Source organism: Aspergillus pseudotamarii (assembly GCF_009193445.1).
Source record: "Aspergillus pseudotamarii strain CBS 117625 unplaced genomic scaffold BDV38scaffold_3, whole genome shotgun sequence".
Taxonomy (NCBI): Eukaryota; Fungi; Ascomycota; class Eurotiomycetes; order Eurotiales; family Aspergillaceae; genus Aspergillus; species Aspergillus pseudotamarii.
This window is the reverse complement of record NW_022475017.1, coordinates 534,463-555,613: the sequence shown is the minus strand read 5'-3', so window position 1 is coordinate 555,613 and position 21,151 is coordinate 534,463. Positions and strand designations below refer to the sequence as shown.

Here is a 21,151-nt window from a genome sequence, read left to right as displayed (position 1 = left end):
CTTGGCCCTTTACCGGGGTATTAGAGGCCTGTAGGTCGTGAGGCCCCGGACACGGCCCGGGACGACATTCTGTCGGACCATGAGCGTTTGCTCAACTAGGCCAATAGGAACACAATACGAAATAATCGGCATGGGGAGAGACGGTGAGTTTTAACATATGGTAGTCAGAGTTAATGAGCCTTTGGAACATGCAGCCAGGCTCTAGGTGATAGCGTTACCCGTGCTAGTACCCAATAGCCGGTGAGCTTTATAGTGAAAAAGCTGGATTTATTCTGAACCAGAGTAGGGGTAAAAGCCCTTCCCTGCTAATCCATGTAAGTAGCATGTCAAACAGTTTTTCCACAAGGCTCAGATTCCGTTGTGCCACTTTCCCCACCAAATACCAATTAAACCCCAGGGCTTCCTAGGGTTGAAATGTCTTTTGCCCTTGAATCGTGGATTATCAAACAGCGTAAGAACAACCGCGTGATCCAAGTCAAATTGCTGGCGACACAGAGGACACGTGGTGCCGCAACAACGCATCCACGAGTCAATACATGGTTTGTGAAAGATATGGTTGCAAGGCAGGCGGCGGAATCTTGAGCTCAGTTTCATGTCTTCGAAACAGATTTCGCAGGTCTTAGGAGGGCAGAAGCATTATATAGAAGGTTTAGTTTCGTTGTGGGTTTACAGAGAGCATTGCGTACCTTTCTCTGATTCATCGGAGTCCTTGGAACGGGTTAACACCACTTTATCCATCATATTATTCGAATGCGATATCGTCGAGTGTTGCAGCTTTATGGCTTCGATCGCGTTGCAGTCGTTGTCGTTTTACTACACCGAAGGTCCTGAACTGAAAGTGAGATGTGTCATTTTATCCTTCATCCTCTATTTAAACTTTTGCCCCAGGATGGTAGAACAGCCATGGACCCGGCTGGGCTGACGTACCACAGCTTGGAGCTTCATGTCTTCTGCCAAGCCCCCAGTAAATCATCGAGGAAGCTTAAGGGGTACAATCCACGAATAAGACAACAAATACGGGACGATAGGATCGATTTGTCTAGTCTTGCATCATGGCAGCCGCTTTAAGACCTTGGCTTCTGAACATTTCCTAGTTAGAACGTTTCCTAGCAACGCTAGCTGCTCTATTTACCATTGACTAGGTTGCGTTCAGGCCTAGCCGAAAGTCGACGTAATGAGCTTTTGAAGTGGGGGGCAGCGATCCAAGGTACGATTCGGCTATAGTATTACTGAAACGAGTAATGAGATATTTTCCTGAAGCAGCTGCATAGAGCTTCGTTAGTGTGAGGTAAATCGACAGATGTGGAGCATCCAATCAAAGTCATACTATGGAAAGCTTTACGGCATAGCTCGCTCGATCCCGTCAGACTGTACCTTATCCGATCTATCCCTCGTTCAAGAAGAGGGCTATCTGGGGATTCAAAGAAAGCAATATATGTACGTGATTCATTACATTGTATTCAGTCTTGAGCCTCGCTGAACTCAGTTTAGTCTTCAATCGTATAGTCAGGACAAAATTAGGAGTGTTATTTGTTTTGATAGACATAAAGGCTAGGTTATATTACAATACAACAATATCCGACTACCTCGTCTCGTGTACTAACATTTAATAGTACATTGTCCAGAATTAGTTGTATCGGCTCTAAGCCAGATATATGCGAAGTGAGGCGAAAGGAACACGAAGCCAAATAAACAATAAGAAACATAGAAATAAGTTCAACATACCTACAGGAACCATGATATTTCCTGTGGTGCACCGTTCGGTAGTATTTGATACTAAGCAGAATTCAAACCTCAAACGACCTGAGCAGGGGTGGCGGTGGGCTCTTGCATGTTGTTATCACCCGGCAGTCTGGTATCGCTGTGTACGGAAGCCCTTGGATCATGTTTCTCATTCTGTGAGGATGAGGCATTTCGGCTCCGGCGGGACAACCAAAGTGCAAGTGTCTCCAGAAACAGAGCAAAAAAGGTAAAAATGCTGAGTTGAACAATTAGACATGTGGTCTGTGCTCGAATGGACTTGCTCTGTACATACAAGGTTAAAAAGATGAAGGCTTCGTTAGCCCACTTCACCGAGCATACAACACCCGGCGGAGCATTGGCATGGCAGTTCTTCTGGTTGTAATCAACAGCAGCAAAGATGAACCCTGTCAGCCATCTAAGATCATTCGTTATCCCTGTTGACCATGTTGAGCATTGCAAAAGCCTGCTTACAGATATGAGAAGATCACATCAACGAAAAGGACAAAGTCCTTCACTGGTGTGCTCAGGAATGGGGACACAAAAGCGGGCAAGAACACCACCACGGAGACCACAGCCTACATGACATGTAAGTAGTGCATGGTTCATGACGTGTTGAAATCATACTTACAACAATCTCTAGGTAAACAATTGTTAGCCCGCGAGGGCCTGTGTGGATGAAGTAGGATGTGATTCCAAGAACAATGACGGAACTTAGCCACTGGATTACTCGATTAGACAGGAGGAAAAATCGTAGTTGACCCTCGGTGAGAAATGGAATGATAGAGCCCATTGTACTCGATACTTAAGATGCTAGTAGTAAAGTCGCAGCTTCTGGTGTGAGACTGCACATTCCTTATCGCTGTCAAAGATCTGATTCTTATATCTCGCAACGTCGCTCGTGACGTAATAAGTAGAACATCTCCCCAATATGCAGCCCATGGTTAAAGGAATGTAATAGTAATATGATGCATTGACATGGCTGCCAAAGTCAAAAATAAGGAATCACCGTTGAATGTGCCAATCGGCTGTGTTGACCAGGCACTGGACCGACAAATTTGCCTCAAGCGGAGACAACTGCTCCTAACGAGCCGTTTGTCCGACTCGTCCGAGTGCAATTTTCTATTCCAAATAGTGATATGGAGAAAGGGGTATATGACAGAGGGAGAAGGACAAAGCCGAAGGATGGATGAAAGACAAGGCCATTTGTCGAGTGCTAAATATCGCATTTTCATTTCACCTGTGTCGGATGAGGTAGGATATAGGCTACAGATCTGCTGTGCGATGCGCCCTCTTGAGTATTCACTTTTGCCAAGGAAGAACCTACCTGCGGTTCTTATTAAATTGAGCCACAACTTGCGTAAAGTTTGTCGAGTTCTTACCAATCAAATATCATTTACACAGGGTTAATCAAAATGACTGGCGAGGAGATTTAGGTATTCAAGGATCAGTGCCAGATAACATGATATGCGATCTACGGTTACTTATCACACATGAGTTCGAATGGCCACGTTCACTTGATACCCGAGCAGACCTACACAATGAATATTGAAAGTTTATATCGTGTGAGCACCGATGCTTGCATGGTAAACGTGCTCCAGAGACTACTATCAAATTGAAACTTGGCAGAATTCAGCAAACCAACAATCCACCTCACCCTCAGTGAGGCTTGCCATATCATGACTTTGGCCGAATAGCGTGGCTTTGGTCGTCTATCATGCCGGACAAAACAAATCATGATTTATACCCAATCGGATGATGCCGACATGTGCCATGGCGAACGAAATGCTCCATCAAGTTCTAGACCCACCTGGTCCACATGCAATACTAGGACTCCTGTTAGGCTATCTATACTCTGCGCATCACTTCCCCACTACAAACCCCGCGATCCACTACTGGAGTGTGAATATACTGCAAACTAATTGATTTCCTCATCCTCATTCGCTCACTTGAATTTATGCATTCCTATATTAGAGATATTATGCGGTGGCTCCGTGGACCTATCATCCTGTCAAATTCCTCCTATACGAGGCTATGTTAGCTAATGTATCGGGGAGGCAAAGCTAACCCGAGATGGTCACGGTCCATATAATCCAAAAGCCGGTGCTCCCGGGTTTGAAGTCATGAGTACTCATGAAACGTCACGGGACACCTTTGTCGTGAAACGAAATCAGTGCGTCCTTTAGTTGATATTGACGAGAAACACTTCCGTGATCATTGTTTCAATATCTCCCTGATCGCACGCTTCTCACAGATGCCTTGAGCTTTTCACTTTTCACGATGACCCCTCTTAAAATGCCTAATAATTTATAGATGTTTTGTTCCTAAGCCTTGGAAAATCGCTACTATGGATTTTGACAGCTACACCGTACCATGGTTCCTCAACGCTTGATCGGCATCGTCGGCAAGGAACATGGGCGTAGCCTTTTTATTGGTCAATTACTTTAACCTGAAAGAGTATTGCTCTTTTTCGTGATTTGCTTGGCCCGTCTTGTACCCCGCGAGCTCCGCAGTTTCTGTGTCGAATTGAATGTAGCAAAAATGATAAAATATTCAGAATCATAATTTGGTATTCTAGTTTTGTCCTTGTTACACGGCCATATCATAAATCATTGATGTCCGGTAAGATGCAAAAATAAGAAAGAACGCCAAGAAGAGAACGAGAAACAAAACCCCCTAGGAACGAAATGATACACACGCTAAAAGGTCGACAATGTGATGGTAAGAGCATTTACTTGCGCTGACCATAAGCCTTGGTGGCATAGTCACCCTTGTGGACGATCAGGTCCTCAGGGCGGTAGTCCTCACGGCCGGAGAAATAGCTGTCCAGGATATTCTTGGTGCCCTCGGCATAGCGAATCTGAGCATCGATGGAAGTACCGGACATGTGAGGAACCATGGCGTTACCGCCGCCCCAGGGGTGCTCGGCGTAGCGGAGAGGGTGATCCTTGGGAGCTGGCTGAGGGAACCAGACATCTCCACCGTATCCGCGGAGGTGGCCAGACTTGAGGGCCTCGGCGACATCTTCCTTGACCACAATGGCACCACGGGCCGTGTTCACGAGCCACGAGCCCGGCTTCATCTTCGCAATGAGCTCCTTGTTGAAGAGACCCTTGGTGCTTTCGTGGAGGGGGCAGTTAATCGTGACAATGTCACACTGGGCAACCATGTCGGCCAGGTCCTCCACACGGCGGCAGCCGATTTCCTTCTCGGCCTCAGGGCTCAAGCCCTGGTAGTCGTAGTAGAGGAGCTCCTTGCAGTCGAAGGGCTTCAGACGGCGCAGGACACGCTCGCCAATACGGCCCACACCGACGGTTCCCACCACCTTGTTCTCCAGGTCGAATTCGTTCTTGGCAACCGCAGCAACATCCCACTCGCCATTGCGGATCTGGTCATGGGCGGGCACAAAGTTGCGAACGAGGGTCAGGATCGTCATCATCACATGCTCGGCCACGGACACGACGTTGGAGCCAGTAACCTCAGCCACGGTGATACCACCGTTGGTCTTGTTGGCGGCGTTCAGATCGACGTGGTCGGAGCCAATACCGGCGGTGACGGCAATCTTCAAGTTCTTGGCCTTGGCGAGGCGCTCGGCAGTGAGATAACCGGGGTGGAAGCTGTGGTGGGTCCATTAGCTGAAGAGCTTAAGTCTCGGTCGGGAACGGGGGGGTTAAGTCACGTACGGAGTGGTAATGATCACTTCGGCATCGACAAGCTCCTTCTCAAACGTGGAGTTGGGGCCTTCCTTGTCCGAGGTGGTCACCAGGGTGTGGCCCTGGTCTTCAAGCCACTTGCGGATGCCGAGCTCATTCTCAACGGTACCGAGAAGGCGAGGTTGTTGCTTGGCGTGTTCCTTGCCCTAGAAGTATAGGCAATGTTAGCGTGCTCGGAAAGGAATTGACCACCCAGCCGGTGTGGTAAATGTGAGACGAACCTCGTAGAGGACCATAAGAACCTTGGCCTGAGCGCTCGATGAGCTGGAGAAAGTGCGGGTGGCCCGGCTGAGAGGGCTAGCCTTCAAAGCGGGCGAGACCAACCGAGAAACAGAGCGAGCAAAAGGCATTGTGAAGAGATGCTTTTGAATTGGAATGGATTAACTAGAGTGTTAATTGAATGACTGGATTAGAGAGAAAAAGAATTTATGGGATGTGCGAGGAACTTCTGTGATATTTAAAGGAAGCGCCACGAGGGGAAGGGAGGGGAGGAGGAGGGGATTTGGATAGACGGACATATCTCGGATATCATGAGATCAGACCGCACCCTCACACAGTATGCCGGCTGGGTCTAGACAAGCAAGCAGCTTTGGAGGAGTAACAAACTTCTTGCGGAGGTGGTTCATTCCAACGCTTCCCCTCATGAGGGGAAACGTTTCGCATCGTCTTTGACCGTGTCTTTTTAACTCCGCACCTGCATCAGTCTAGTCTCCACTCCACATACCCCTTGAGATGCGGTGTTTCGCCTGATCATAATATGGAATCACATCCTTAGACAAGTAATTATTCCCGTAGTAAAAACTGCTTAGGCTTGATCGCTCCGAACCCTCCTCGAATTGATTTGAATTGAACACATTGCAACCCACCGTTCGTGTTGCGGCGGTTACGGCACATTGACGTTCGGGATCCAGGAAATCGCCAAGCGGATCCACGTTCGCGAGATTCGTGCCCCGATTTGGGAAATACTAACCAGCCAATGGCCACCGAAGTCCTCTCATTGGCCTCCAGGGAAACGGTTTCATAGTTAACGGTCGCATTAAACGTACTCCGACTACTACAGGGTCGAGAGATCATGGTGTGGCCTGTCTTCTAGCAAATAATACCCAGCACACGCCGCCATAAACCTACACACATCCACCGCGCCTACACCACTGAAGGAGGGAAGAAGGTCGATTGTTATAAATATTACAATCAATCGAGAGCGAGAGAGAATCATCCACACCTACACCTCGAATACGGATGTACAACGTCCAGAGTGTCAACTCACACTAACCCTACCGTCTGCGACGCAAGAATGCCCTGCCACCAGTGTCCTGACATTTATCACTGACTAGTAATATATTGTTTCGGCCTGATAGTAATCCGACACAAGAAATCCTAGCCGCCGAGCGTTGTCCGAGTTATCGCCAGGAAAGAAATCACTCCAGTTGTGGAGTCCGACATGAGCATGGATTCCACTCGGCGCCAGATGAACACATTAATTACCGTGTGATTGAAAGGAGTCCGCGGCGACATGATTTCTTCAAGAGGTGGGACTCTGAATGAATCCCATGGGGTAACAGTGACCAGCCCGATCAACGACCCACCATGACCTGATCGCCCGGCGCCAAACATAAGACGAGATGAGAGTGGATCCTTTTCTTCCCCTCCAGCGGCACCTGTTGCCTTCTATTCCCGGGAATTTTTTCCCAGATTCTTGTGCACGCGGGGAAAACCCCAATTCTACTCCAACGCGACACGGAGAGACGGCACCTTCTTCTGCAGAATGGGGGACGATAGAACTTTTCTCCACGCGGACGACGACAATCACAGTCATCTTCGGTAATATGGGCATTGTCACGGTCGCAGGCCTCATGCACTCCTCTCCTATCAATTTTTGAGGGATTCGGTTACTTGTTCAATTGACTGCGACATGGTCAATGAAATCGGCCACTGTTGTCTCGTGGTATTATTCTCTACGTTGAGGATTGTCGCGCACTCAATGAAGATCTCGTGGGTGATCATTGAAGGCCACTATTCTCCAGGTGAAGTCGGCAGTCGCTAAGGAAAGTCTTGATGTGCGCAATTTTGTGCACGAGATTTTATCTATACTAGGGACATTCCGACGAAGCGACGGCGTAACCTATCACCATAGGCGAAGAATGGTAACTGCCGATTCAGCGTATCCATTCAAAGAGATCCAGGGGCCAAAATGGTCATATACCCGATCGCGAACGGGAGGTATGCATCGATGTACATGAATCTCCTTTTTCTGGCCAGCGTTGCCAATACAACGGCAGATATGATTACCTTTCTGGCGCAGGTCTTCCTCATTACTGAATAGCATGCTCGAGATAGCGTCGTGTGAAAGCATGTTCAGCCAGGACCGAATACCGAAGACACGTTAGTAGCGCCATAGACATGAGCTGACGCGGGCAGCGTTTTCCTTGGACTTGCTGGCTAGTCGTAGCTCTTCCCGAGTCTACTGCCTCTATCACCCGCGACCGTCTAGCCTGCCAAAAAAAACCCTACGAGTCAGACTTCATGTTTCTCCGGAATCCACGGCCTTGAGCGGTAGCGACGGATCTTCCCCTCAAATCCTGGCATATAGGTGGTGGTCTTTTATAGTGCAACCTCTATGGCCCGAAGTACGTGGGTGTATAGCTGCGTTGGTGAAGGAGATGTACGTCGGTACGGTCCCTGTAGCTCTGTGGAGGCATTTATGGGTATTGTCGATTTCCTCGAACTGTGTACCACTTCACGCGCACCATATTCCCCATGGACTTGCCTCTACATGATAATCCGCCCCCGGGGCTGTCAAGCCTGGACAAAATTGCGATAGTACCATTCGAACGAGGCATAAACCGCCGCTAGCTGCAAGAAGAAGAACTAGGCAGTGCTGAACATTGAGGAGCGTAGTTGCTAACTGGAACTGAGCGCACGAAGGCTTATCGAATATGGCCTTGGCAGGTGGAAAATCGTAGAGTTGCAAATGGTCTTATCCGTCGCCAACCTATATTTCAAGGCGATGATAACGCACGAAATGATCGTAGCAGTATATATACCTGGTACTAACTGGTGACTAGCCGACCTTCACTTTTTTCTGGCCCTTCGCCCTCAGGGACATGGTAAAAGAGATGTGTCTGTGCCATGCGAAGAACTAGCAGTAGCAACCAAGCACGGGCGCCTGGGGTGCGAACGCCCAACGTGGCTTTATTTATGTTTTAAAAAACTGAAAAATAAAAAAACTAAATTGAATTAAACTAAAACCAATTAATGGATAAAATTGAAATTCAGTATATTCTTAGTAAGTAGTAGGACTTATTGTAGTATATCTTGGGGAAACTTGGTCATTGCACTGTTTACACTTCTTCCACAGGATGGAAATATATATTTGAACTATGTGATTGGAACCAGGACACAGTCATTGGGTACTAGACCGTAGTATGTACAAGGGCTACAATAAGCTAGCCCTCCAGACATTCAATCGCAATTACACTCTTTCTATATCATGAGGGAACCATAACAGAGTTTTGGCGTTATCATCCAAAAAGAATAACGTCTTGAGTCCTCCCATGAGACAAACCTTGATCTTGGCAGCCTGAGGTGTGGAGAGACGAACCAATACGGTTAGTGCAGATTCCACAACCCAACTAGCCCTTTAGCGTTAGACTAATCTATTCGGAAGAACAATAACCCTTCATCTAGTTACTATTTTTAATTAATTAAATTATTAATCTAGAACACCACATCATCGAACGCGTCGCTGGAAACCCACGTCGAAACTTGAGACAAACAACATCACTCCCTTCCCATGTAACATTTTGAATTCTATATATACATCCCACGCTCACCTTTTGTCATAACCCATTACCCACATCAGTTCAATTCGTGGGCAGCAACCTCCAAGAGGTTGTCTTCACCCAGAGCATTCTGAGTATAACGCGCGTTGTACTTAAGGATCTTCTTGACTTTGTTGTAACTCTGCACGTTAAGCGGGAGAGGCTCGGTGCTGAGATACCATGCAACCTCCTCAGTGCAAGGAGGAGTGGTAAGGGAACCGGTGTACTGGTAGACTCCGTGACGGGTGAAGTGAGAAAGAAGGCCGTCGAAGTCCAATTGACCAGTGGTAGTGTAAGTGCCGGCATCGGCGATGTTATCAATGTGAGCGAAAACAGAGTCGAAGAGGGGGACCGAGTAGCCGAACTCGGAGAGCTGGAAGAAGAAGCCGACGACGGCAGTTTCCTTGGCTAAAGGGGGAAATGGTTAGTGGTTATCTGATGGAGAATGTAGGGAAAAAATAGAACCTACTGGTAGTTTGGAAGACAAAGTGGGCTTCCATCGGGAAGTATTCCTCGTTGACGCGGTGCTCACTGGGGGTGTGGAAGTGGAACTGGGCCAGAGTGTAGGTCTTGTTGTTGGCTACCAGCGAGCCATTGGTCAAGGTAACTTGGAGACCGGAGCCCAAGTTCTCGAACTTGGCGCCGTTGGCCTGGGGCAGGTTGAGCTTGAGGGAACCCGATGCAGCATACTCGATGACAGTGCTATCAATGACAATGGGCGACTGGTGGTTTCCCTTGGAGCAGGCCTCGTTGGCCTCGTCAAGACCATACCAGTTCAGGGGGCCTCCGAGGTTGGTGTAATTGAACTTGTTGGCGTCGACCAGACCATCTGCTGCACGGCGCACGACAGGGCTGCTGGGGATGCAAGAGGCTGAGGCCCCGGCAATGAGGGGAAGCAAAGCAGTGATGAACTTCATGATGGATGAACAGCGAAAGACAAGATAATCTGGTTTGAAAGCAAGGTAACCACAAGAGTGAGAGGCACGACGCTACTTATACCTCGCCGAAGAAAGCCTGCTGGAGTATTACATCGGGGTGAATGATTCTACTCCAGAGCTCCGGTGATTCTCTCTACGTGCAGTCGAGATCGACGGCCCACAAGTCCTATTCCGCTTCCATTGCCACGGCCCTGGTCGACTCTATCTCCACTCCCTGATTCTCCAGGCCAGCACTATGTGCCGCCTGGAAACCCCATAAGAGGGGTCACTTTGTATAATTGGTCACTAGGCTACTCCGTGGATGGGCAAACCAGCTCTGTGGGTGGCTGCTGAGATTCGTGATCATGCACCGAGATCGGCCGGTGCGAAAATGCATATTGCTATTAACGGTGAGAAAGCAGGCAAGCACTGACACGGTTTGGATACTTAGGTATACATTCATAGTGGCCTGGGTGTTGGGAAGGATTGATGGGGTGGTGGACCATATGTCCCGCAAGACCTAGGGAATGGTTTACTACCGAGAGGGAGCTAGGTTATTCGTTTGCTACGGTAGGTTCGGACAAGGGTGTTGAGTTCAAATGACATTTGCCTTGAGATGCGATCCTTATTGTTACACTTAGTCAAAGAAGAGTTTGGATGGGGCAGAGTGGATCTTCCATAGTATCTTTTCGGAAGTTCGGAGCCCTTCCATGCATGTTAATCCACGACAACCTCATTGCTATTGGTTCAGTCACGAGTTCGTAAAAACCCTAGCCTGTTGAGGAAGTGCGGCACAAGCAGCAGGGCAAGAGCCGACTAGAACTGAGTCGAGCGGAGTAGCAGAGATTTCTTGCCAATCTTTTGCCCTATGGGGTTGCTCGGATGCGAGATAAAAAAAATTGTATACTGCAGGACAATCGTGTGGGGCATTAATAATAGTAACAAGCGAGGCTCACCTGAAGAAATTCGGGAGATGTCCGTGCGATATCATTCGCCAAGACGGCTAAGTGAATACTAAGCTTCCCAAGCTAATCGGAAATTTTGGGCTGTGGGTGGAGACATTTAGCAAAACATGACTCTTCTGGAGGCTGATCGACAACCCAAACTCCTTCATAGGTAGAAAATGGGAAGATTTTTTTTTCTCTGGCTCCTCTCACCCTTCTTTCAGGAATGTGCGTATCCCTGTAAGATATCACGTTTATCTGTGTGGTTTATTGTATCCCAAAGGACGCTCTCAGTAGAGCGCCTTGTGATGGTAGGTAGTATTCACCTGTAAGCCTCTTTGTACATAGGATGGAGGTGAGGATCCTGGGCTGGGCTTCTAGAATGGCTCAGGGATTCAATAGAGGTGCTTACTGCTCCTTCCTAAATTATGATCGACAACAGGATTGCACAATACCCATGGACCCATTGGAGTTATGGACACAATCCCATGGTCTTGGACTCTTGAAATGTGGAGTACATTTTCTGAAGAACCGGCCCACCCGAATATCCTCGGATATCGCCCGATCCAAAACATTTACCATGATAAAGTTGATGTCCTGTAGAGAATCCTTGACACTCGTTTAGCTGTGGCAGACTCCAGAGGCTTTTCTTTTCTCTCTATCTTTCTCTGCAGCATGAAAAATGTAGTTTGGTTTGGACGACGGTAACTGGGAAGAGCATGCTCCATGGAGATGCAGCCATGTAGGATTTATTTTTACACCGATTGTCTTCCAAACCCACTCCGTATCCACCAAGAGTAGATGCACCACTGAGATTGTGACGGTCCATTTGAAGCAAAGTCATCGCTCGCGCACTGTACCCTCATCGAGCTCCCGAGAGTCATTCTACCGGATTTGTGTTGCCGAATACATCACCCATTGAGAGGCAATGTGATAGGGATGTCAGGTGTATGCAAATGTGATGGAACAAACTATGTAGTTATGCCTTCGGCGGGACTTCAGCTGGCGACGGCTCCAAGTAAAGGTGAACCATCCGGGATGTATTTCGCCGTCTAGTGAATGTGTTTAGTGGCCACCAATTGACTCGTACACATATAACTATGGGTCGTTGCTCTATATACAGTAGTTCTGATAAATCAGGCTATCGATAGTCGAAGCAAGGATATCACTCAAATTCTGGTGTCATTATTCACCATGTCCCCTAATTTGCTTATTGGGGGAATAAACAAGGGTAGAGTCGATATCGGGTCGGGTTCAGGTTCAAAATCTACGACCCGCCGTCGGATATCACTGGGGTTCGGGTCCGGCGGGTAACCCCCTGTACCATTCTACTTCTAGAGACAATGTCCGTACAGGTCAGTGCATCGGCCAAGGTTGTAGAATTTGTGAACTAGTGAACGGTGCTTAAGGGTTGGTGTGAAAGACGCAATGAGTTACCTATTTGGGCCATTGATCAGATGGGCAATTACGGGTTTGAGCAAAGGGTTCGCATTATACTCTTCTTGTCTATTGGAAAATGAGGACGTTGAGGAGGTCAATCTGTACCAAGTTTGCATCATCGGAAGCACTTTGGTGAAAGGAGTCAGGTAGGACATTCCAAATCGTCATGTCCTGGAAATCCACAAGTGGCTCAGTGCGATCATACAGTCGGCAAGGTGTTGAACGGCGCCCCTAATGTTGGTTCACATCGCTCAAAGACACGCGACCAAGTCAAAACCGCGTTTCCCCCTTTTGAGATCCGGCGATGTGGATTGGAAAGAAAGCTATGAGCAAGACAGTTGCCATGGCATTGTGCAAACATATGGGTGAATAGAAAGAATGTTTGGCGTTGTATACATGGCAGAAAGCTTGACACGAAGTACGTTTTCTCAATAGCATAACTAAGAGTTCTATCAAAATAGTGCTGCTGGCCTGCTACCAGCTTCTTGCTAAAATCAGAGCACTCCCCCATTTCACATCGACTTCGATTTCTTTCCAATCCCCAGTCCTGCGCCTCTCTTGCAGCTCTGCCTCTGCCTCACGGATCGCGTCCATCCTCTGGTCGATAACGCCCCCAGGGTCGCCTGCGGCAGTTCGCCGCTCTCTCCTGGGCTAAGTTTCCTGCCATTTGCGAAAAGCGCTCCATGTTCGAACATACTCTTCCATTGACCCTAATTTCATCTTCACTTTCATGAAGCATGTTCCTTGCCCTGTGGCTAGGCCATTTGTCTCGGGCTCATATTCGATCCGAGTCACGTTTGTCCAATCTTCAGACGGAGGGACCACCGCTTGAGGTTTGCCTTGGACAACCCCTCGCCGCGCGACTCATGCAGCCGTCTCTGTCCCCGGAGCAGTTGCCAGTTGGTACTAGCATCAATATTATTCGTTCGGCACCTAAGCCGCTCCAGGCGAAGGTGACAGCTGAAGCCAAGTTTCTTGGGCAGAAGGGCAAGATCTATCAATCTGAAGTCACGGTTAGGGATGAAGTTGCGGAGATAGGGCGTGGCACCCATGAGAGTGCTATTGTAGATGTGGCAAGACTGGAAAATGGAGCAAAAAAGAGGGGTAGTACGGTTGAATGTTGATGCATTTGGAGTGAAGGACTTTGAGTGACCTCTGTTCTGCTGTTTTTGGATCACTCCTGGACAGCAGAGGAGGAGGATACTGAGACCACGTCTTGAGTGTGTCTTTTGCTCATACGTAAATGGCGAGGAACCGCCGAGCTCCTTGAATTCTTGTCTAGCGAGGCGGTACTGAGTATTTTTGGCTGTTTGGCATTGGACAATTGTGAAATCAATATCCACGGTGATGTAAGCAATTACGATACAGACCACTGGAAGTCCAGTTTATTTTATATCGTCAACATTTTCTAGTCGATGCAGAACATTCCAGCCCGAGACACGGTGCTCTATGTCAAGACCCCGGTGACCTGTAGTCGGAGGTGCTACCGGCTAAGACGGTCCGGCCGGAACTCCTGCCGTACACGTAGCGTATGCACGCAGAAAATGCCATGAATGTTGGTCCTCCAGATCCAGCAGCATGAGGCGGCTGAGGCATCATCAACTAGCAGGACGATACGTCATGGCAATAACTACCCCCCAAAGCAAGATGGATAATCGCTGACGAAGAGATAAAATGGGGGAGCAGGCAGGGTCTGGACTCATGTTTGTCTGTGAAGCGTTCCTATTCAGCCAAGATGAATTGGCGAAGTCAACTTTGCTATACTGCCCACGATGACCGAGCGCAAAAGTAAGGAATCGGATCCTCTATACGAAAATGGAAATTTCTCCCGATGACGAACAGACAAACCCACCTAATACGAATCCTCGGACCGCGCGAGCCGGTTGGTTGATCTCGGTCGGACTTTCTATTATTATTGTTTTCCACTTTTCAGACGGGCACTCGTGGTGAAAAATGCTCCTCTGCTTGCGCCAGCTACACCAATAAGTTTCCTAAGATACTTGGAACTCAGACCCTCTTCCCTCCGATGTGCCATGGAGAAACCTATACCTCCCCTACCCTACGATGCCCACGCCAGTCAATCGAACTATCCGGGGACGCAATCAACAAGGGCCAGAGTCAATGATCTATCTACAGGAAAGACGATTTCAGAGGAGGTGACGGTCTTATCACCAGCACACAGCAATCTAAAATTTCAGACCTTTTTGGAAGATGTAAGACTGGGTTTCGACCAACGAGTGTCTGGATCAAAAGCGCCAAGTTCAATATCAGATTCACAACGGAGAGGTAGTGATGAGCCACCTAGACCGAACATGGTGAATGATGAAAAACGGAATAATCCCAGCTTCTCGAAAGCTCTGACAGCAATTCATGTCTATTCCTACCTGGTACTTTTCTCATTCATAGGTACATTGGTGCGATTGGTCATTGAGAGCTTGACCTTCTATCCAGGAGCGCCTGTGAACACAAGCGTGTTATGGGCCAATGTGGGTGGCAGCTGTCTCATGGGTTTCTTGAGCGAAGACCGCGAACTATTCCGTGCAGCAGACCCGGAAATTAGTGAGGAACTTTGGAATACACAGCATGCAATCCGGAAGAAGACAATTCCGTTATACATCGGTCTAACGACGGGGCTTTGTGGCTGTCTGACTTCATTTTCGACGTTCGCACGGGATCTCTTCCTAGCCCTGGCCAATGATCTCCCCGTCCCCTCCGGTCCTTATAAAGAGGTCTCTCTCTTCCAGCCGGCCGCAGCAGATACTAGAGCCCCGAACGGTGGGTTCAGCTTCATGGCAATAATTGCGATCCTAATCACCGAGGTCGGGCTCTCCTTGGCCGGATTGTCGTTGGGCGCACACATTGCTATTTTTATAGCACCTTGGACACCTACCGTCCCCTTCCCTCGCTTGCGTAGAGTTTGGAACCCACTCGTGATGCTCTTTGCCGGCTCTTGTTGGGTTGCTTTGATACTCTTGGTAGCCTTGCTGCCCCACTCGCACGACGACATATCTCTCTGGGCCCCTGATATCTGGCAAGGTCCCTTTCTCTTCGCTTTAGTATTTTCCCCAATTGGGTGCCTCCTACGCTTCTTTCTTTCCATGAGGTTGAATGGACGTATACCGCATTTTCCATTGGGAACATTCGTCGTCAATGTGGGGGGTACGATGTTATTGGGGATGGCATATTCCTTACAGCACGCCGCAATTGCCTCATCAAACCTGGGAGGGGGCAGTTATATCGGTTGTCAAGTCTTGCAAGGTATCATGGATGGATTCTGTGGCTGCTTCACCACCGTGAGTACTTGGGTCTTGGAGTTGTCCGCCCTTAAACGAGGCCATGCGTATTTGTACGGCGGTCTCACGGTGATGGTTGCGCTAGGCGCTCTGACCATTGAGATTGGAAGTCTTCAGTGGACACAAGGCCTTACCACGCCAATCTGCTTTGCATAATAGAACTACATGACGAAGGGTGGTATGTATGCTCTAGTGAACACACTCCTGAACGTGTCATAACTGGGTGGTACTTGTCCGTAGCAAATGGAGTATGTTTTTCTGTATTTCACCCAACAACACCTCTACTAAGTGATTGTCATTTTAATGTTCATATATGCTGTCACTAAGTGGAATACACAGCTCACAAGTAAACTGGCAATAGTGTTGAGTCACGTTGGGTCGCTGGAGGCCAACCAACGGCGCGTGAGGACTGGACTGAACAGATGAAACAGTGGATATCACTAGTGACGTGTCGTCAATATTCACTTAAGGAAATCAGAACCAGGTGATTAAAAGTGTACGCCATAGAACAGTTTGGGATCCTACGCCAGCGACATTAGAAATGTATGAGACATATGGTAAATCTCAGGCTTCTCAATTCCGCAGGATCCCCCACACGGAAGAATGCACATCAGATCGGAGATACACAAGATGCCAGTGAATTATCGAATCCTAGATAGCCAATGGATTCTGTTTCCAGAAATGTCAAGAAAACGTCCCGGGGAACCTTTCAAGACTTGTTCTTTACCATAAAGTGGGGATCTGTTCGGCCGCGATGTATCACATATTAGGGTTAGTTGACCTCGACCATTCACATTCGATCGGACCGGGCGGCCCGTACTGCAGCCGTCAGGTTTCTCTGGTAGCACTGGCGGTATTTTCGTTGATGCAGTTTCAAAAGCGGTGAGATGCCTAGAGGGTCGATTGGCTGTTGTTGCTCTCTATAGTAATACCGTGATTTCCTCCACGTGATCAGATGAAGGAAGGATGGATCCTTTAACGTCATGCAAGAATCGAGACATGCTGCATCATCCGCGGCCGAATATCAGGCACAATCTTCCAAATATGAAACGTCAACGTGTTGAAATAGCTTGCGACAAATGTCGAGGACTAAAAGCCAAGGTAACTTCAATCTATGCTCCCGAAACCCGCTGTCGTGAATCGTGTCTAACGAAGGAGGAAGTGCGATGGAAGACAACCAATATGCGGGAGATGTGAAGGGTACGGTTTTCAGTGTAACTGGTCAATGCGAAGACGGACAGCATTTCAGGAAAAGAGGGATGATGGGGCCGATCAACCCCTGGAAAACAGCTCACCCGCAGCCGTTGAGCAATTGGCGAACTTAGCATCTTATCATCAAATGATGGAGTCGTATGAAATGCTCATAGATGAGATTCGTGCTAAGCTTGATGCGAGCGATCGACTAGCTCTTGACTTGAATCTCAGCAACATCCGACGACAGAAGCCCAGAGATTTAGCACATGGACAGCTTCCAAGACATCCGTCCGAGGGACATCAACACCCCAAGCACTCCAGTACAACGCCGCCTTCATATGTAGGGAAGGTGAGTGAAATTCACTTCATACGAGCAGTGCATCGCTGTATGCAGGGCCCTGAGCTGTCTGAGCTCACAGGAGAACCTGGCTACGGTTCTCCCGGCTTGTCAGACCACCTCGTCTCGTTGAATCGCCCACTTCTCCTGCCACCAAAGGAGAAGGCTTACCAGCTGTTGAACGTTTATCTTTCCACCATCCATATCGCCTACCCATTTTTATCAAGAAAACAGCTATTTGAGGAACTAGAATCCCTCTGGAACAAAGACTGCGACAATGTGGAGTATCAGCCTTGGCGCGCCCTGTTTAGTAAGGACTCGACATCTCCCCGCGACCGATCTGATAAAGTCTCTCATTGACCTTTGCCAAGGCTTTATATTTGCCATCGGATCATATTATACATCCTTTCCTCATAGAAAGGAAACTCCTTCTAGCCAACATTTCCGATATTTTCAGCAGGGTCTTTATTTTTCGTATGGCATTGATTCTAACTGCTCTCTAATCAGCATTTGGGTACTGCTTGTGCAATGCTTCTTCCTACTCGCCATATGCCAGACAGACCGGTATGTATACCTTTTATTATATGCACCTTGCGCAGGCTAAGCGGTGTGGAAGTTGCTGGAACACCCTCGGGCTTGCGATTCGCATGGGCCAGAGCATTGGCCTCCACGTAGAAGCTAGTTCTACCAGTAGTACCCAGGAAACAGCAACAGAAAGCCGTAGTCAACAACGGCGGACTTGGTACTCTCTGTACGTTCTGGACCGACTCTTAGCTCTTCAATTAGGGCGGCCAATGGCTATCCACGAGGAAGACTCCCACGTCGAATTGCCTTCGTTGCAGGACCAGTCAGCATTCACAATGGATGTTAATGAGCATACCTTGGACGATGCCCACGTGTCATCCATGATGGCGTACTTTCGCGCGGTAATCTGTTTCTCCTCCATTGTGAGCCAGGTGATCCGCGAGCTCTATCGACCTAGCCAGATTGACTTGAGACCGGATCAAATGTTGCATAGTGCTTCAAGTCTCGATCAGCAGCTGGCACAATGGAAGGAAAACCTTCCGCGTCACTTACGGTTTGACCGTGGGCATACGTTTGAAAGATCAATCTCATTTAAACGACAGGTTAGATTCGTTTACCATATCCTTTGTCTTTCATTTTGTTTGTTGACTTACTGAAGACCGAGGAGCTCTTAGCGCAACATGCTCGCTGTGAAATTTCATCACCTTCGAGCTCTCATTTATCGTCCCTTTTTGTGCCTACCCTTGCTCCAGGCTCATAATGACTCATATATGGACCTTCTGATGCAACACAAAAGCGATATCTCGCATGCAGAGTGGGCCTGCATCTCAGCGGCTCAGGAAACTGCCAAACTCCTGCATCATGTTGTAGATGAGCGAAGCCTCGTGCACGATTTTCCGTGGTGGCAAATGATATCCTGTCTCATTTGTGCCAGCTCTATTTTGTTTGTCGCGGAAGCATTCTACCGGGACCACGACCTTCTAGAAGGAAGGACATCGGCCTCGTGTGTGCGTGATGATGCCGAAATCTGCCTTCAAGTGTTCAAAGCTCTAAGTGCCAACTCTGATGCCGCTAGAAGAGCGGCAGACATGCTGGAACGCTTGTCGCATTTACGCCTCTCGGCAGTCGGTGAGTGTAATCAATTAACTCGCAAAAGCCGCAACGTTTAACCTTTTCATTCTAATAGGAAGAGAAGCTTGTAGTGACGTGGGTTCATGCCCTGTACAGTCAGCAATACCCGCAACTCAATTTCTCGGTGGTTCAGTAGTATCAACAGACGTTCCACCCATATCAGTCTCCGATATGCCAGCCCCCCTTTTTGCAGGCTCCTGGCCGAGTGAGATTTCAAATTCTATGGAATGGTCCATTCAGTTTCTGGACCATACGTCATTCTCCCGAGGCGATAGTCATTTCAACGCCCCTGACCTATAGATTATTTCAATGTGAATGCGTAATCGCAGAGGCCATACCCCGTCCCGCCAAGACGATTTCTATATATGGGCCGACATGCGCTATACAATATAGTACATTTCCCTTGTGATACATCTGACACTACGATACGATCGAATCTTGTCAATGCGGTGTCTGTAATTTAACGTGGAGGAGACATGCAGCAAACTTAAACTCTGCATGGAAGATACAAACGATTATTCTCAAATTGATTGCACCGGGGTCATAGCATTATTTAAACATCGAGCGGTAAACATTGTATTTTGACCATACAATGTGAAGTGAGGACAAAACACATAGAAGTAAAACATACATCTTATGAGTGAGTAGAGAATCGCTTTTTAACCCACGACCTCACCCCGCCGACCGATGCATGGCGTCGTCTATGCCATACATCACCAGAAGACGGGCTAGGTGGTAAAACGCAGAGAGTTCTTGGGCGGCGATATTCATAGAATGTACGACGGCAAAGCGGGCAGCTCGCATCTTCCGTGTAGAGCCAACAGTCGATACAGGGTAAATGGAAGATATGTTTACACGGTAGAATACGATAAGCGGATTCCGGACCCAACTGCTCCAAGCAAAGCTCACATTCTTTAGGTAGTGCGCCTATACTTTGGTCAGATATCTTCGTGAAAGACTTTGTGGCATGTTATCTCAACATACATGGCTGGCTCACTGTCCAGTCTTTAGATCCAAAGTAGCATGGCATGGGTGCCAATGCTAGCTCTTGTTTTGTCAAACCACCTCTTTCTGTCTTCGATGGCATATACACGTAGTATTCGGCCATGGAACTCTGACTGGGTCATAGGTTTCACTTAGTATAGTATCGGATATGACGATGGGAGATAATTACGCTAATATGGCTTACTCAATGGGCTTAAGTATCCCTTGCCCTGTCTGGGTGAATCCGATGGATAAGACGGCAGGGGGTTCTACCATGATGTATGGATGTTCCGGGGTACCGCCGGTCATGCGGACAGCACGCGTATTGATACGTTTGCCACCATATCCTTTCTTCTTCCCTTGTTCTTATGGTTATGTTTTCCCCCTCAACCGCTTTTAGATGGTTGATATTGTTAGGAAAAAGGCCAGTCGAGGTCCATTGAAAGCGTGGTTACAACATATGGGTGAATTTGGGTATTTTTCACTATAAATCCCAAACGACCCGGAAGGGAACTTGGTGGATACTCTTCCATTTGGTTCGGCCGGAAGAAACGGGCCACACGGAACGGGCTCTGACTGGCACGCATAAATACAATATGTGGTTTTCACAAAATGTCAAGTCGTCTACCTGCCATGGAACCTAGTGGCTCTTGCTATGGCGTTCCACTATGCGAAGAGACTATCCTCGAGCCCTGTTCAGCGGTAGAGTGCTCTGTTCCACATGGCTGACAAAACCTTAATCAACTAGATGATATCATAGAATAATATACAAATACCCTTTCGGGCTGTGAGCTTCTAGACTGAAGGGAATTTCTATGTAACTTTCCAAATTAAGTTTCCTCCGCTCTTCGAACGGATCTCTGGAAGCAAATACTGGGCATGTAGTGGGTATTGTCCTGTGCAGAGGTTGGTATTGCCGGCATTCCGAAACCTACCATTTTATGGGATTTTCCTTTTTATGTGAAGCTCCTCAGACTTTTGTGCACATGTAAATAGTACGGGTTGGACAATTAAAGTGACATATTTATGGTTCCTAAATCGGCAAATACAGCCAAGTCCGGGGTAAATGTCAGTGGCCTTCTAAAAGGCTTAATTATACTGCTCCTGCTTGT

At 48.1% G+C, this 21,151-nt stretch overlaps 8 protein-coding genes across 8 annotated transcripts; 3 read left to right on the top strand and 5 right to left on the bottom strand.

Annotated features, from left to right (window-relative positions):
• Window positions 1-1,826: 1,826 nt before the first annotated feature.
• Window positions 1,827-2,925, bottom strand: BDV38DRAFT_234266 (uncharacterized protein). The gene has a single exon (XM_032053223.1). The coding sequence runs from the start codon at window positions 2,531-2,533 to the stop codon at window positions 2,267-2,269; it is 267 nt and encodes an 88-aa protein (XP_031918992.1). The 5' UTR covers window positions 2,534-2,925; the 3' UTR covers window positions 1,827-2,266.
• Window positions 2,926-3,974: 1,049 nt separating this feature from the next.
• On the bottom strand, window positions 3,975-5,803 carry BDV38DRAFT_293397 (formate dehydrogenase; the record flags this gene model as incomplete). The annotated part of the gene is made up of 3 exons (XM_032062237.1): window positions 3,975-5,357; window positions 5,424-5,599; window positions 5,675-5,803. 3 exons carry the CDS (start codon window positions 5,801-5,803, stop codon window positions 4,472-4,474), a joined length of 1,191 nt encoding a protein of 396 aa, XP_031918991.1. The 3' UTR covers window positions 3,975-4,471.
• Window positions 5,804-9,311: 3,508 nt separating this feature from the next.
• On the bottom strand, window positions 9,312-10,191 carry BDV38DRAFT_277739 (carbonic anhydrase family protein; the record flags this gene model as incomplete). The annotated part of the gene is made up of 2 exons (XM_032058556.1): window positions 9,312-9,682; window positions 9,744-10,191. The coding sequence occupies 2 exons, from the start codon at window positions 10,189-10,191 to the stop codon at window positions 9,312-9,314; spliced, it is 819 nt and encodes a 272-aa protein (XP_031918990.1).
• A 169-nt stretch (window positions 10,192-10,360) lies between these two features.
• BDV38DRAFT_234260 (uncharacterized protein) lies at window positions 10,361-10,780 on the bottom strand. The gene has a single exon (XM_032053222.1). The coding sequence runs from the start codon at window positions 10,652-10,654 to the stop codon at window positions 10,478-10,480; it is 177 nt and encodes a 58-aa protein (XP_031918989.1). The 5' UTR covers window positions 10,655-10,780; the 3' UTR covers window positions 10,361-10,477.
• A 2,255-nt stretch (window positions 10,781-13,035) lies between these two features.
• On the top strand, window positions 13,036-13,957 carry BDV38DRAFT_234259 (thioesterase family protein). The gene has a single exon (XM_032053221.1). It carries the CDS (start codon window positions 13,313-13,315, stop codon window positions 13,697-13,699), a length of 387 nt encoding a protein of 128 aa, XP_031918988.1. The 5' UTR covers window positions 13,036-13,312; the 3' UTR covers window positions 13,700-13,957.
• Window positions 13,958-14,347: 390 nt separating this feature from the next.
• Window positions 14,348-16,078, top strand: BDV38DRAFT_293395 (FluC/FEX family fluoride channel; the record flags this gene model as incomplete). Its single annotated transcript, XM_032062236.1, has 2 exons — window positions 14,348-14,363; window positions 14,847-16,078. 2 exons carry the CDS (start codon window positions 14,348-14,350, stop codon window positions 16,022-16,024), a joined length of 1,194 nt encoding a protein of 397 aa, XP_031918987.1. The 3' UTR covers window positions 16,025-16,078.
• Window positions 16,079-16,755: 677 nt separating this feature from the next.
• Window positions 16,756-19,355, top strand: BDV38DRAFT_293394 (Zn(II)2Cys6 transcription factor; the record flags this gene model as incomplete). Its single annotated transcript, XM_032062235.1, has 7 exons — window positions 16,756-16,780; window positions 16,938-16,969; window positions 17,031-17,709; window positions 17,771-17,963; window positions 18,016-18,526; window positions 18,599-19,052; window positions 19,192-19,355. The coding sequence occupies 7 exons, from the start codon at window positions 16,756-16,758 to the stop codon at window positions 19,353-19,355; spliced, it is 2,058 nt and encodes a 685-aa protein (XP_031918986.1).
• A 195-nt stretch (window positions 19,356-19,550) lies between these two features.
• Window positions 19,551-20,260, bottom strand: BDV38DRAFT_234255 (uncharacterized protein). The gene is made up of 2 exons (XM_032053220.1): window positions 20,040-20,260; window positions 19,551-19,982 (listed from the first exon to the last, which is right to left on the bottom strand). The coding sequence occupies exons 1-2, from the start codon at window positions 20,161-20,163 to the stop codon at window positions 19,690-19,692; spliced, it is 417 nt and encodes a 138-aa protein (XP_031918985.1). The 5' UTR covers window positions 20,164-20,260; the 3' UTR covers window positions 19,551-19,689.
• Between the last annotated feature and the right edge of the window lie 891 nt (window positions 20,261-21,151).